The sequence below is a fragment of the Equus quagga genome, chromosome 1 (assembly GCF_021613505.1).
Source record: "Equus quagga isolate Etosha38 chromosome 1, UCLA_HA_Equagga_1.0, whole genome shotgun sequence".
NCBI lineage: Eukaryota > Metazoa > Chordata > Mammalia > Perissodactyla > Equidae > Equus > Equus quagga.
Window position 1 is genome coordinate 55,993,530 of NC_060267.1, and position 14,518 is coordinate 56,008,047.

The 14,518-nt window shown below is 38.0% G+C and overlaps 1 protein-coding gene across 11 annotated transcripts in view; it reads left to right on the plus strand.

Annotated features, from left to right (window-relative positions):
* The window catches only part of ERC1 (ELKS/RAB6-interacting/CAST family member 1), a 519,222-nt gene that overhangs the window by 105,158 nt on the left and 399,546 nt on the right, over positions 1 to 14,518 (plus strand). For all 11 annotated transcript variants that reach the window (XM_046661687.1, XM_046661678.1, XM_046661716.1 and 8 more), the window contains 2 exons: positions 2,185 to 2,601; positions 13,281 to 13,355. In XM_046661687.1, the coding sequence (XP_046517643.1) occupies positions 2,185 to 2,601; positions 13,281 to 13,355 (492 nt within the window). The remainder of the gene's footprint in view (positions 1 to 2,184; positions 2,602 to 13,280; positions 13,356 to 14,518) is intronic.

The window sequence follows — 14,518 nt, forward strand, 5'->3', positions numbered from 1 at the left end:
ATCATCAGGGAAATGCAAATCAAAACTACACTAAGATATCACCTTACCCCCGTTAGATTGGCAAAAACATCCAAAACCAAGAGCGACAAATGTTGGAGAGGTTGTGGAGAAAGAGGAACCCTCATACACTGTTGGTGGGAATGCAAACTGGTACAGCCACTATGGAAAACAGTATGGAGATTTCTCAAAAAGTTAAAAATAGAAATACCCTATGACCCAGCCATCCCATTACTGGGTATCTATCCTAAGAACCTGATATCAGATATCTCAAGAGTCCCTTGCACCCCTATGTTCATCGCAGCATTATTTACAATAGCCAAGACGTGGAACCAACCTACATGCCCAGAAACTGATGATTGGATAAAGAAGATGTGGTATATATACACAATGGAATACTACTCAGCCATAAAAAAAGACGAAATTGGCTCATTCACAACAATGTGGATGGACCTCGAGGGCATTATGTTAAGCGAAATAAGTCAGTCAGAGAAAGACGAACTCTATATGACTCCACTCATAGGTGGAAATTAGTATATTGAGAAGGAGATCTGATCGGTGGTTACCAGGGAAAAGGGGGGGTGGGGGGAGGGAATGGAGGGGGAAGTGGTGTACCCACAACATGACTAACAAAAATGTACAACTGAAATTTCACAAGCTTGTAATCCATCATAACATTAATAAAAAAAAAAAAAAATAAATAAATAAAATAAAATAATACATTGTGACCATGGTTTTCATCAGTAAATATAAATGTACATTGTTATATTTTATTGAGGCATAGTAATAAATTGTGTGGACATTTCTCAGTTACTTAACTCATCACCTGTTAATATCCATTTAGGTTGTTTCTAATTTTGTTACTAAGCAGTAATGAGTACCTTTGTATGTACATCTTTGTACACTTGCCAAATCATTTCTTTGAGATATTTACTATGTGTTATTTTCCATTCTGCCAAAATGTTTAAACAATGTATCTTTTAAAATATACATCACAAAGGTTTCCATGATATTATTAACTTTGTGAAAAGATGGTGCAGATGTTTATGTCCTCATTGTAAATATGAGGAATCTGAAACCCAGAAAGATGGCAGTGTCCCCCAAATTACATAGCTAGTTAGTGTGAGAGTTGGAACTAAAGCTCTCATCTTCTGATTGTGAGTTGGTGTTCTTTCCACTGTGGCACACTGCCAGGCCTTGAATACCTTGATTACAAAGAGTGATCTTTTATTATTGCTTCTTCGTGTCTAAAAATATGATTCTTGATGTAATATCCTTTTAGATTCTTTGAATAATGTGCTGGAATGTATCCGTTCAGATTAAAGGTTCATATACTTTCATTAGGGGTACAGGCTAAAGATATATCCTCTGACACATTTTAGTAGTTTATCTGCATTAACATCTTCATTTAATTACTCACCTATATTGTTATCTTCCCCTGTCTAAAAAACTCACATAGTCTCAGTTGTTGTTTTTTTTAAAGCTTCAAGTTATATTATTACCTTTGGGTAGTACTAGTTTCATTGAGCTAGGAGAATTGCTTTGATTTGAATGACAGCTCCATCACTTACTGGATGATCTTGGGCAAATTCCTTAAATCTCTGTAAGCCTAGTGTCATCATCAATAAAATTGAAATAATAGTACATGTGTCATAGTGAGGATTAAATGAATTAACACATAAAAAGTGCTTCACACAATCTGGCTGGTAGAAACTACTTGTTAAATGATAGTATTTATTATTTAATGTGTAAATTTAATTGTAAAATACTTAAGTCATTTGTGTTTTGATACCCTTTGTGATATCCTCTGGTGAGATTTTTTTGTTTGTGTTCATATTCCTGTAGATTTCCCCTGTCTTTCCTTTCCCTTCACCTTCAGTTCTGTGTTGTACCTTCTATTAATTTTGAACAGTGTCTTTATTTTGTCATGGCTTATGCAAAGTGAGGAGCTGCCATACTTATCTTGTTTCCTGTTGGGAATAAACACAAGTTAAATTACTCACTTTTTACAGATTATCTCAATCGTTTTTTAAGACAATGTGAAAAAGAATGATGTGAATCCTGATATGCTAAATGCAGGGTTCTTGAGAGTCCTGGTAGCTACTTTCTGACTCCCCTCAATCTGCTTGTTTTTGCTGCTGGAGGAGAAAAGCTGAGTTGGAGTTTTCTTTTTTGTCTTTGTTCTAGCACATGCAGATGACAATCCAGGCTCTCCAGGATGAATTGCGAATCCAGAGGGACCTGAACCAGCTGTTTCAGCAAGATAGTAGCAGTAGGGCTGGTGAACCTTGTGTGGCAGAGCTGACGGAGGAGAACTTTCAGAGGCTGCATGCTGAGCATGAGCGCCAGGCCAAAGAGCTATTCCTTCTTCGAAAGACTCTGGAGGAAATGGAGCTACGTATTGAGACCCAGAAGCAAACCCTAAATGCTCGGGATGAATCCATCAAGAAGCTTCTGGAGATGTTGCAGAGCAAAGGACTTTCTGCTAAGGCTACCGAGGAAGACCATGAGAGAACAAGACGACTGGCGGAGGCGGAGATGCACGTCCACCACCTGGAAAGCCTTTTGGAGCAGAAGGAAAAAGAAAACAACATGTTGAGAGAGGTCAGTGACCACTTTTTCAGTTGTTATGACTTAGTGATTGTCGTTCTTTTCCCTGCTTAATCAGCATCTTGGCCTAGACAAATTTATATGCTCTACTGAGCTAGTGGAAGGAAATTTTTTCTTTGGTATTTAAGTGCTTCACTGATTTCTATTCTGATTTGCTCTCTTGTGTGAGATGATGTTGACTAGTATATATACTGGCTTGATAACTTTCTTGGTCTTTTTTTTTTCCCCTCCTGGTTTCTGCAGACTCATTTTCTTGCTAAAGGGGCACAGAATTTCCTTGGTTACTCACCTCTTGATTTCTTCTTACTGACACATGTAACAAAACCAGAATCAAAGTAGCTAACTATTGCTCAATTTTAAAATATTAGTAAGAGAAAGTAAGCAGTTACCTCAGTTGAGGTGTGCTTATAAAGTTCTTGGCAGCAATAATGGATGTTTTCCCTGTGGTTTCCATGGAAACTGTTGCCTTGCTGTAAAAGGTATGTGATAAAAATCATTTGCTCTCATGGAGGCACAATGAGAAAGAATGATATGGAGACGCGCTGTCACTTATTTTTTAGAGAGGAAACTCAGACTTTAGCTGACAACTGTGACTATTGGTAATTTTTCACTTTTCTAAGTAATGCTTCATTTTAAGAAAACGTAAATGAAGACTTCATCTTACATTGAATTAAAAAAATAAACAGCTATAATTCTTTATATGTGGTCAGAGACTTCAGACAACTTTCACATTTGGATAGGGAAAAAAACAATCTCAGAACTGTGTTGGTGCCAGTCTGAGTAATTCCTTTTTAAATGAAATGTGAAGAAGGAGGTTAAACAAATGGAATGTTCCCAAAACAGCAAAACAGCAACTTAAGAATACTTAAATTCATAATTTGTTCCGTAATTTCTCCTCTTGTAAAAAATCTGAAATATTTATTTACAGTGAGGACATTTTTATTTTTCAAGAGAAATCCAATGTTTTTTAAAAACATGATTTTATTACACAGTAAATCCATTGTAGTTTATCTTAGTAAAATTAGAAAATAGATTAGCAAAAACTTAAAATCCAAGGTATCATTGTCTAGTTAAGATTATTAATTTTTGTTATATATGTGTTTCCAGTGATTTTTATTATGTGTACATTCTTTCATTATTTCTATATTTGTTTCCCTTAAAAAGATATAATACTGTGTTGTCTAATATAACTTTCTGTGTTGAGGAAATATTCTGTATTTGCTCTGTCCAATATGGTAGCCACTATCCATTAGCCACATGTGACTTTTGAGCAATTGAAATGTGCCTAGTGACTGAGGAACTGAATTTTAAATTTCATTTAAATATAACTAATTTAAAATTAAATTTAATTAAATTAACTAAATATCTACATGCAGCTAGTGGCTACTGTATTAGATAGTACAACTATGAATAATATAATGTTACCTACTTTTCTTAATAATTGTCTTGGCCATTAGACAAAGATAAATTTCTTTGTCAGTATATGTAGAGTTTCGTAATTTCAAATGAATTTATAATGTTCCATTGCCTTTATTTGAATATCTCTTACTGTTGAAAATTTAGACTAGTATTTTTCAGTATTATAAAACTGTCCTGCATTGAATATCCTTAATCGTATATTTCTGTATATTAATTTTTTTCTTTAGGATGCAATCCTAGAAATGAATTTGCTCAGTTAGAGGGTGTGTACATTTTAGAAACTTGGAATAATTTTGTCTTCCAGAGTGATTGGACCAGTTTATCCTGCCAGTAGCATATACTGTATTCTTATGAATAATCTGCAGCTAAGGATGTGTTATGCTCTTCAAATTACCAGGCTGTACTGTTTTAGGGAATTTTCTATAAACTATCTTATAGGCACATTTGGATTTCCTTCAGTTTACTTTAAAGACTTTATATTTTAATGAGATAACCCAGAGCCTAGCCATAGAACATTGTAAGAGAACCTGTTGTAATCTCAAACGGCATGCCACATGGAAACTATACCAGCAGCATGATGAGCTTTCATTCTTATGTTTTTACTGGTTCTGTTCTGAATATTTCAACCTGTGCCCATTTATTTTTGAGTTTTGGAGTTAATAAATGGTGAATAGTTAAGGATTTTGAAAAGTTACAGTGTTATTCTGGCAGAGAACAGAAATATGGTGAGTTTGAAAAAATGGTAGAAAAAAATACAAATTTAAGAGTGATTTTCAAATAACAAGCTCTACGAATATCAAGTCCCATTTAGGTATATAAAGAGGAAAGAAATATAGGCTTTGTCAATATGCCAACGTACACTTCCAGTTGCCATTAGTAAGATAGCATCATCTTCTAGAAAACACAGTCATACGAATTAAAATTATTTAAAGTGGCTTAAGAAAAAACAAAAAGAGGCTGGTCCTGTGGCCGAGTGGTTAAGTTCGTGCACTCTGCTTTGGCGGCCCAGGGTTTCACTGGTTCGGATCCTGGGCACAGACATGGCACTGCTCGTCAGGCCATGCTGAGGCGGCATCCCACATGCCACAGCTAGAAGGACCCACAACTAAAAATACAGCTGTGTACCAGGGGGCTTTGGGGAGAAAAAGGAAAAATAAAATCTTTAAAAAAAGCAAAGCAATGGGAATGATTGCTTCAGTAGCATATGTTTAGATTGCTTGTTTTCCTTTCTGTCTCTTCTTCTTACCTTCAAGAGTTAGCTCAAATTTCAGTTCTTCTGTGAAGACTTCCTTGTGCAGTTCTGTACATATGTGTAGGTGAACCAGTAATATTATAGGACACCAACATGGCTGTTTTCTTCATCGTTCACTTAATTTTTTGCATCGAGGATATATGCTTTTTTTTTTTAATTGAGGTTATGATAGTTTACAACATTGTAAAATTTCAGTTGTACGTTATTATTTGTCAGTCATCTTATAGGTGTGCCCCTTCATCCTTTGTGCTCACCCCATACCCCTTCCCCCTGGTAACCACTAATCTGTTCTCTTTGTCCATGTGTTTATTTTCCACATAGGAGTGTAATCATACAGAGTTTGTCTTTCTCTATCTGGCTTATTTCACTTAACATAGTACCCTCAAGGTCCATCTGTGTTGTTGTAAATGGGACGATTTTGTAATTTTTTATGGCTGAGTAGTATTTCATTGTATATGTACACCACATCTTCTTTATCCAGTCATCAGTGGTGGGCACTTGGGTTGCTTCCACATCCTGGCTATTGTTAATAATGCTGCAGTGAACACAGGGGTGCATAAGTTTCTTTGAATTGCTGATTTCAAGTTCTTTGGATAGATACCCAGTAGTGGGATAACTGGGTCATAGGGTCTTTCTATTTTTAATTTTTTGAGGAGTCTCCATACTGTTTTCCATAGTGGCTGCACTAGTTTGCACTCCCACCAGCAGTGTATGAGGGTTCCCTTTTCTCCACATCCTCTCCCACATTTGTTACTTTTTTTCTTGGCAATTATAGCCATTCTAATGGGTGTAAGGTGATATCTTAGTGTAGTTTTGATATGCATTTCCCTGATGATCAGTGATGATGAGCATGTTTTCATGTGCCTCTTGGCCAAGGGATATATTCTTTTTTATCTTTATATTGGCAGTGTCTAACAAATATATAGTGGCTACTCAAGAATTGTTAGTTGAATAAGTTGAAATGTAGGTAAAGAAATTTAAACCTGTAGCTTACAGAAAGAAGGATAGCCTTTCCAGTTCTTTTTTTTCCAATGTGACCACTGGATACTAAAACCTGATAAGTTAGAAAACAAACTGAACCCCCAAACCAGTTTTGCTTATGAGTTTAGATACAGAAATTATAAATAAAATATTAGCAGATAGAATCAGCATTATGATAAAAGGATAATACTCTGACCAAAAGGAGTTTATTCCATGAATACCAGAATGGCTCAATATATCATACACAATTATAATTTTTAATAGATAAAAGAAAAAGAGAACCTTGTGGTATTTGATAGCTGTCTCAAAGACATTAGATAAAATGTTACAGACATTTCGATTGAAAACTAACCCAAGTGAACTAAAAATAAGAATTGAATGATACTTTCATAGCATGATTTAGTTAAATAATAACACAATGTATATTATAAACATATTTCAAACTAATAGCCAGCATCATGCTTACTGTGACATACTAGACACACCCATTGAAGTTATGAAGAGGTCAAAGATGGTTGTGGTCATCAGTGTTTAGCATTATTCTGGAAGTGTTAGGCAGTGCAATTAGGTGAGAAAATGGAGCAAATAATACCAGTAAAGGTAGTAGAAAGGACAGGGCTAATTTTTCTTTACAGTGTAGATGGGAACATTAATATAAAGATGTCACTTTCCCCAAATCTATAAATTTAGTGTAATCCCAATGGGAATATTCTTGAAGCATGCCCAAGTAATGTTGGAGTTTATTTGCAAGAACAGTGCAGAAGCGCTTGCTGAGGCAGGTCATGGTATGTGTGCTTTAAACCCAGTGATATTGAAATGCGTGCTTCTGGCCCAACAACATAGAGCTACATCAGTGGAACAGAATAGAATCCAGAAATAATAGAGTTTTAAGTATATGCTGAATGTTTTGGAATAATGGCCATCCATTTGGAAAACACTTATGTAGTTACATCAAATTAAATTCCAGTTGAAGTAAAGAACTACTTTTTAAAAGATAAAAACACTAGAAGAAAAGGTAAGTAAAAAGCTTTTAATATAATCTTGAGATAGAAGAGATCTTTCATTATCATAGCAAGAACCTTAAAGAATTAAATTAATGTATGTTAGAAAATATAGTTAAAAGTTAAGATGATAATTTGGAGTAAAGCTTTGTAACATGTGGTTAGACTAATACATAAAGATTGTTTCCAAAACAGCAAGAACTAGAGGCCCTTGGTACCACCTTTCCTTTCTCACTTATTCAACAAATATCTACTGAGCCTCTAATATGTATTTGATCCTGGGATAGGCACTGGGCATACATTTTTCTTGTCAGAGCATACGGTCTGTGCCCTCCTGGAACTTAAAAATCTGATGGGAGACAGTAAGGACTGTGACATTTACTGTGAGTGAAGTGTGAGGAGTTTTTGGGGGTTTCAAGCATGTTTTTGACTTTGAATTTAAAAAGAACACTCAAGGGGCTGGCCCCGTGGCCGAGTGGTTAAGTTCGCGTGCTCGGCTTCAGTGGCCCAGGGTTTTGCTGGTTCAGATCCTGGGCGTGGACGTGGCACTGCTCAACAGGCCATGCTGAGGTGGCATCCCACAAAGCTCAACTAGAAGGACTCACAACTAAAATAAACAACTATATACTGAGTTGGGGAGGGGAGATTTGGGGAGAAAAAGCAGGAAAAAGAAAAGATTGGCAACAGTTGTTAGCTCAGGTGCCAATCTTTGGGGGGGGGGGGCCGGAGAACACTAGCTGCTTTATTGTAAATAGGGAGATTGACTTTGGGAGACTGTCGCTGTAATCCAGACAAGAGACAGTGGTGGCTCAGATCAGCGTGGCAGTGGAGGTAGTAAGACACTGTCAGTTTCTGGAGACATTTTGAAAATGGGAACAATAGAATTTCCTGATGGCTTGGATGTAGACCTAAGAAAAAAGACTCACCTTTTTGGCCCAAACAACTGTGTGGACCCATACCATTAATCATGATGGGATAGGTGAAGCAAATTGAGGGGAAGATTAGGAGTTCAACTTTGGACATATTAACAGTGTGATATCAGATATACACAGGGACATGCTATGAACGCAATGTGTGGATTTCAGCAAGAGGTAAAATTTTGGAGTTATCATTATATGGATGGTATTGAAGGTTATGAGACTGGATGAGAACACTAAGGGAATGAGTGTAGGTGGAGAAAAGAAGATGACAAAGGACTGATGCCTTGGCCACTCCTAGGGAGTTGGGCAGAAAAGGAACCAGTTAGGTAGGAGGAAAAACTTAAGTGTCATGTCTTGGAAGCCAAAGGAAGATAGTTTAATAAAGAAGAGGGATTGAGCAACTATGTCAAATGCTGCTCATAGATCAAGTAAGATGAGGACTAAGAATGAATCATGGGTTTTAGCAACGTGGACGTCATTGGTGACCCTGATGCATTGTTTAGGTGATTGTTTGATTAAAATCCATTTTTCCTGGTAGACTAAAAATTCCATGATAAAAGGGACCAAATTTGTTATTTCTCACCATTATATCTCTAAAACTTAGCATAGTTCCTGGCATAAGTAAATGAGTAAATGCTAGGTCCCAGAATCTCTGGGAGGGCTGGAGAACTGGGTTCAGAAGTTATGTAGCCAAAAACAGTGGCCCCAGTCAGTCATGCTCCTTTACTGATTTGGTGAAAGGTGCTGCTGTTGGTGCAGGTGCAACAGCTCCTTCTACTGACAGCACTGACACTGCTCACTCACGCCAGAGCCTCTGCCATTCCCAAGTCTGGAAGCTTGAGGTAGCTGCTGCCTCTGCCACTTAGTTCCAGAATTATCTCTCAATGTTCACGTCCCTGCTTCTTCATGTTATGAGATTTTAATTCAAAGTAAGTGGTGTATGTGTCTGATCGAAGTGTTTAGGTCATGTGTCTGGGCTTTAATTGCAAGAAAGGATGGGAAAACAAGTGTGTGACATTTTTAGCTTTTATTGTAGGAGGTAGACTCTGTCTTAAAATACGGAGTCCCCAGACATAGAAGGGAGATCAGATATGACAAGAAAGGGTGATAGAGATCCACTGTAGGGCTAGAGAAATAGATTTTGCAGGTTATCCATGGCAAGGTAATAGTTGAATCTGTGGGATTGGAGAAGGGCTGCCTTGGATAGTTGTGTGCAGGTTGTTCACCAGACAAGAGTTTCCTGCTGGTGCAGCAAGTTGGGCCTAAAACTTGACCCACGCTTCATGGTGAGGTTGCATCTACCCCAGAAAGGTTACTTTTTCCTAATTCAAATTAAATTACTCTGTGGGCTAGTGAAGGCCCTTGATTGGAGCTATAGAATTGAAAAGAGTTCTAAAGCAGGAATTTAGAAAATGTTTGTCTGTGGGTAAGATAAGGGAAAGGGCATAGAATAAGCATTAAGAGCTAGGATAATGCTTTTTTTTTTTTTTTTTTTTGAGGAAGACTACCCCCGAGCCAACTACTGCCAATCCTCCTCCTTTTGCTGAGGAAGACTGGCCCTGAGCCAACATCCATGCCCATCCTTCTCCACCCCATATGTGGGATGCCTACCACAGCATGGCTTTTGCCAAGCAGTGCCATGTCTGCATCTGGGATCCTAACTGGTGAACCCTGGGCTGCCGAGAAGCAGAACGTGTGTACCTAACTGCTGCACCACCAGGCCAGCCCTGGCACAATTCTTTAATGGAAGCCAGTTGAAAAATTGAAAGATGTTCCTCCCTTAACTCTCTTTATGGTTAAAAAAAAGGTCAGGGGTTGGCCCGGTGGCCTAGTGGTTAAGTTTTCATGCTCTGCTTCAGCAGCCTGGGGTTCACAGGTTCAGATCCCGGGCGCGAACCTAGCACCACTCATCAAGCCATGCTGTGGCAACATCCCACATAAAATAGAGGAAGATTACCACAGATGTTAGCTCAGTGACAATCTTCCTCAAGCAAAAAGAGGAAGATTGGCAACAGATGTTAGCTCAGGGCCAATCTTCCCCACCAAACAACAACAACAAAAAAGTCAGCTACTAGATGGAGTTCAGACAGGATGTGAACTGACGACAGCTGTTAGATTTAGAAACAAGGAGGTCCTTTATTTGATAGTGTAGAGAGAGTTGTCCAGTAGAGAGGTGAAGATGGAAACTAGCTGATAATTTATTCATTTATACACTCATTTCTTCATCCGATGAAAGAATGCATATGGAGGAGAAATAATTTTTTTTTGGTGAGGAAGATTGGTCCTGAGCTAGTGTCTCTTGCCAATCCTCCTCTTTTTGCTTTAGGAAGATTGTTGCTGAGCTAACATCTGTGCCAGTCTTCCTCTATTTTGTATGTGGGACGCCGCCACAACATGGCCTGATGAGTGATGCATATGCCTGTGTCAAGGATCTGAACCTGTGAACCCTGGGCTGCCGAAACGGTGTGCAAACTTAACTACCACGCAACTGAGCTGGCTCCGAGAAATAATTTTTAATGATATTCACATGTCAGACAGTGTCTGAGGAATACAAAAGACAGTTTTGCCCTTAAAGAGTTCGCAGTCTGGTATGTTAGAGAAGAAAATTATTCCAAATACAATGTTGTAAGTGGTAAAGGAGGGCTATGTAGCATCCTGTATGAGAAATAAGAGGAGCTGCACATAATTCAGCACAGGAGTAGGAAGAGTTAAAAGATGCCCTCTTTAGTTAATTCTTGAAAGTTTGGTAGCCGTTCTTTTTTCATTCATTCAGCGTTCATTCTTTATTAAGCACTTACCAGTATTGCAGCTACAGTTCTAGGCACTTTGGATTCAGCAGCGAATGAAAAAAAGACTTTGTGGAGTATGCATTCTTATAGAGGGAAATAGAAAATAAATGACACACATAACAAGTATAATATGTTAGAGGATGAGTGCTGTAGGAAAAAGGAGAAGTAAAGTAAGGACAAAAAAATGGGAAAGGACACATGGCTTCTTTTTGGTCAGTTTTAAGTTTTAAAATAGGGTAGGTTACACTGAGAACATTAAAGATTAATTTTTTATGAAAAATTTCAAACCTGCACAAAAGTAGTCAGAATAGTATGATGAATCTTCATGTATCACTCAGAGCAGTTAGCAAAATTTTGCCACATTTTACTTCATGTGTATTTTTTGTCTTTTTTTCTTCACAGAAGATTTTAAAGCAAATTCCTGATACAATGTAATTTACCTCTACAGACTTCAGTATGTGTCCCTAAAACATATGGATGTTTTCTTGCATAACTGCAATGTGGTTATCACGACCAATAACCCTAATAATACAGAAGAGACATTAGGGCCCAGACTTGAAGGAGATGAAGTCTTCTCCCCCACGAGCTGAGGAAAGAGAGCGTAGGCAACAAGAACATCGGATGTGAAGGTCCTGAGGAACTGGAGAATGCCTAGCATATTTGAGGAAGAACAAGGAATCCTCTGTGGCTGAAGCATAGTGATTGAGGGAGGAGAGTGCTAAGAGATGAGGTCTTGTAGGCTATGGAAGTGACTTTTGCTCTGGTTTGAATCAGATGGGGAGCCATGACAGGGTTTTGAGCAGAGGATCAAATTTATGTTTAAAAGGGTCATTCTGAGTGCTCTGTTGAGAATAGACTATAGAAGAGCAAGATAAAAAGAGTGGAGAGACTAATTAGGAGGTTGTTGGATTAAAAGAATATTTTCATTAGTGGCTCATTCAAGGCGGTAGCAAAGGAGATGGCAATAAGTGCTTGGATTTTTGATATGTTTTGAAGGTAGAGTTAACTGAATTCCCTGATTGGCTGTGGCTTGAAAGAGAAAGGAAGGCATTATAGAAAGAAGACTCAGAATCTTGACCTCAATAACTGGGAGGGTGGAGCAGGTTTTGGGGCACCATCAAGAGTTTAGTCTTGGGCATGTAGAGTTTGAGGTGTTTGTTAAACATACAAGTGGGATACCTAGTTGCATATTTAAGGCTGGAGTTATGGAACGAGGTAGCAGAAAGGGTGGTGTGTATTAATAATGATTTGCACCATAGTATCATCAGCCAGATGGGGAGTGTGGATGTTCAGAAATTACTGGTGTTGAAACTGTTGACCGTTTATGATTTAGAACTTTTGTCAGTTCATTAGGACTGCTCTTTCAGGAAGAAATAACTCAGTGAAGTTTGCAGTTCTATTTTCTGTTTCTCTCAAACCATTCTTCCTGATCAGGCAAGAATGAGTAAATTAGGTGAAAGGTATAATTAAAGTATTATGCATTCCTTTTATTATGGCGAAGCACTGTTCAGATGGAAGTATTCATTGGTGTCTTCTCTAGGGTCACTAGAGGCTGTCCCAGGTACCTCGGAAGTACTGACTAACTCAGAGACATTTGCAAGTCTGACAAGAAGATAGCCTGAGGTGGTCTGGTAACTGCAGCGTGATCTTTGAAAACCCTAATTGTAATATTATTACCATCGCCTCCTTCCTTCTTAATCATGAACTCACTAAAATTGGGAGTAAAAAAATAGCTATGTTTTCTGACATTTTCTAAACATAAACTACTTAGGAAACTTGTTCAACGGTCTTACCTTCTTTTTCTTTCTGCTCGTAGCCCCACTGGAGAGAGATTTTGCTCCTAGCTAGCTACGTGGTTGTTTCTTGAGGTGGATGCTATGGAAAGGATGTTGTCAACACAAATGCTTTCAGTCACTTTGGGTAATACAGACTGATTGCAACTCCTTTTATTTGTCCTTTTAAAAAGGGAATCCTTCTAATCCCCTTTTTGGATTGTTTGGAGTTCTGATTATATGTCTTGGAGTCATGTGGAAGATTGACTCACCAACAGTTTCACCTGCTGTAGCAGCTGGGGTCTGTGTGACTAATTTTAAATAACTAGGTGTTCAGAGATGGGGATGCTCCTGTGCCTCCTTAGCCTGAATGCAGTCTGCAGGTTCTCTGATCCACAGGAAAGGGTCCGGTGTTTACAGGGCTGAGGTAGTCATCTTGCACACATCTACTCCCTCTTCCCTCCCCTCCCCTCCCTTTAAAAAAAAAAAAGAGAGTGAAAAGGAGGACATTTACTCTCTTTTTTGCTTCTCTTGTATAGGAGATGCATCGGAGATTTGAGAATGCCCCTGATTCTGCCAAAACAAAAGCTCTGCAAACTGTTATTGAAATGAAGGTGAGTGGGAATCTAATAAAGAATCTTAGGAGTCAGTTTACACTTTTAAGTGATTGATCACACACTTTCGTGTGTGAGTTTTAGGAAGTGGTATGTAATAATATTTCATTCATTTTGTAGATTGAGAAGACGTAGTAAGACTTAATGAAATGACACCTCAAAAGAACTTCAGTTTCATTTCCTTTTAGTTGTAGACCATAACTCAAATTGGACCAAAAAGGATTGTCCAGAATTTCTTTAAATCAGCTGTTCTTAAAACTTTTGATCTCAGAACCTCTTTATTCTCTTAAAATGATAGGCTCATTTCATTCATTTTTAAGAAAATGACTGCCAAATATCAAGTCTCAGTAACCACAGTTTGTCTGTCAGTTGTTCTTTCAAGTAAAGGTCATGTTCCATGAAAAAGTACCTAATTCAGGTTGCAGCTCAGAGAAGCACACAAATGCTATTCCTAGGGCAGCCGTCATACTTCAGTAGGCAGCAGGAGTGCCCAGCTCCTTCCCATTCCATTGCACAGAACAGTGAAAAGATGCATACTCAAGGGTTGAGATTGATAAAAAGTAATAAAGTAACCAAGGACATTCTTAAGTGAAGCAGTCTTTTAAAACTTTTCTTTTTTTTCCTGCAAGTGCCTGACATTGAAGAATACAGTGACTGCTTGTACAGTTTGGTGCCATTGCGTGTTGTCCTAAGGCACTAGCAGTTTTGCTCACTGTTGCTTTTATATCTTTAGTGCAAATGTTACAGTGGAGGAGTCAAGTAAAGTCATAGTATTATTATGAAAATAGTGTTGACTCTGCAGACTTCTTGAAAGGGTTTTTAGGAAGGGACACCCAGAGTTCCATGGACCATACTTTGAAAACCTCTGCTTTCAGTTAATGGACAGTTAGAAATCTTTAGGCTGTATGGTATGGTGATTGGTGGTTAAGGTTCTGCCTTCTGACTTCAATTTCCTGGATTTGAAATCTGGCTTTACTTAACTATATGATACAGAGCAAGTTATCTAACCTCTGTATGCCTCAATTTCTTTATCAAAAAATGGTGATAATAATAGTACCTATCCTGTGGGTTATTTTGAGGTTGAAATTAGTTAAAATAAATACAGCCACTTTGAACAGAACCTGGCACATAGTAAACCTTCAGTCAGTGTTAGCTGCTGCTGC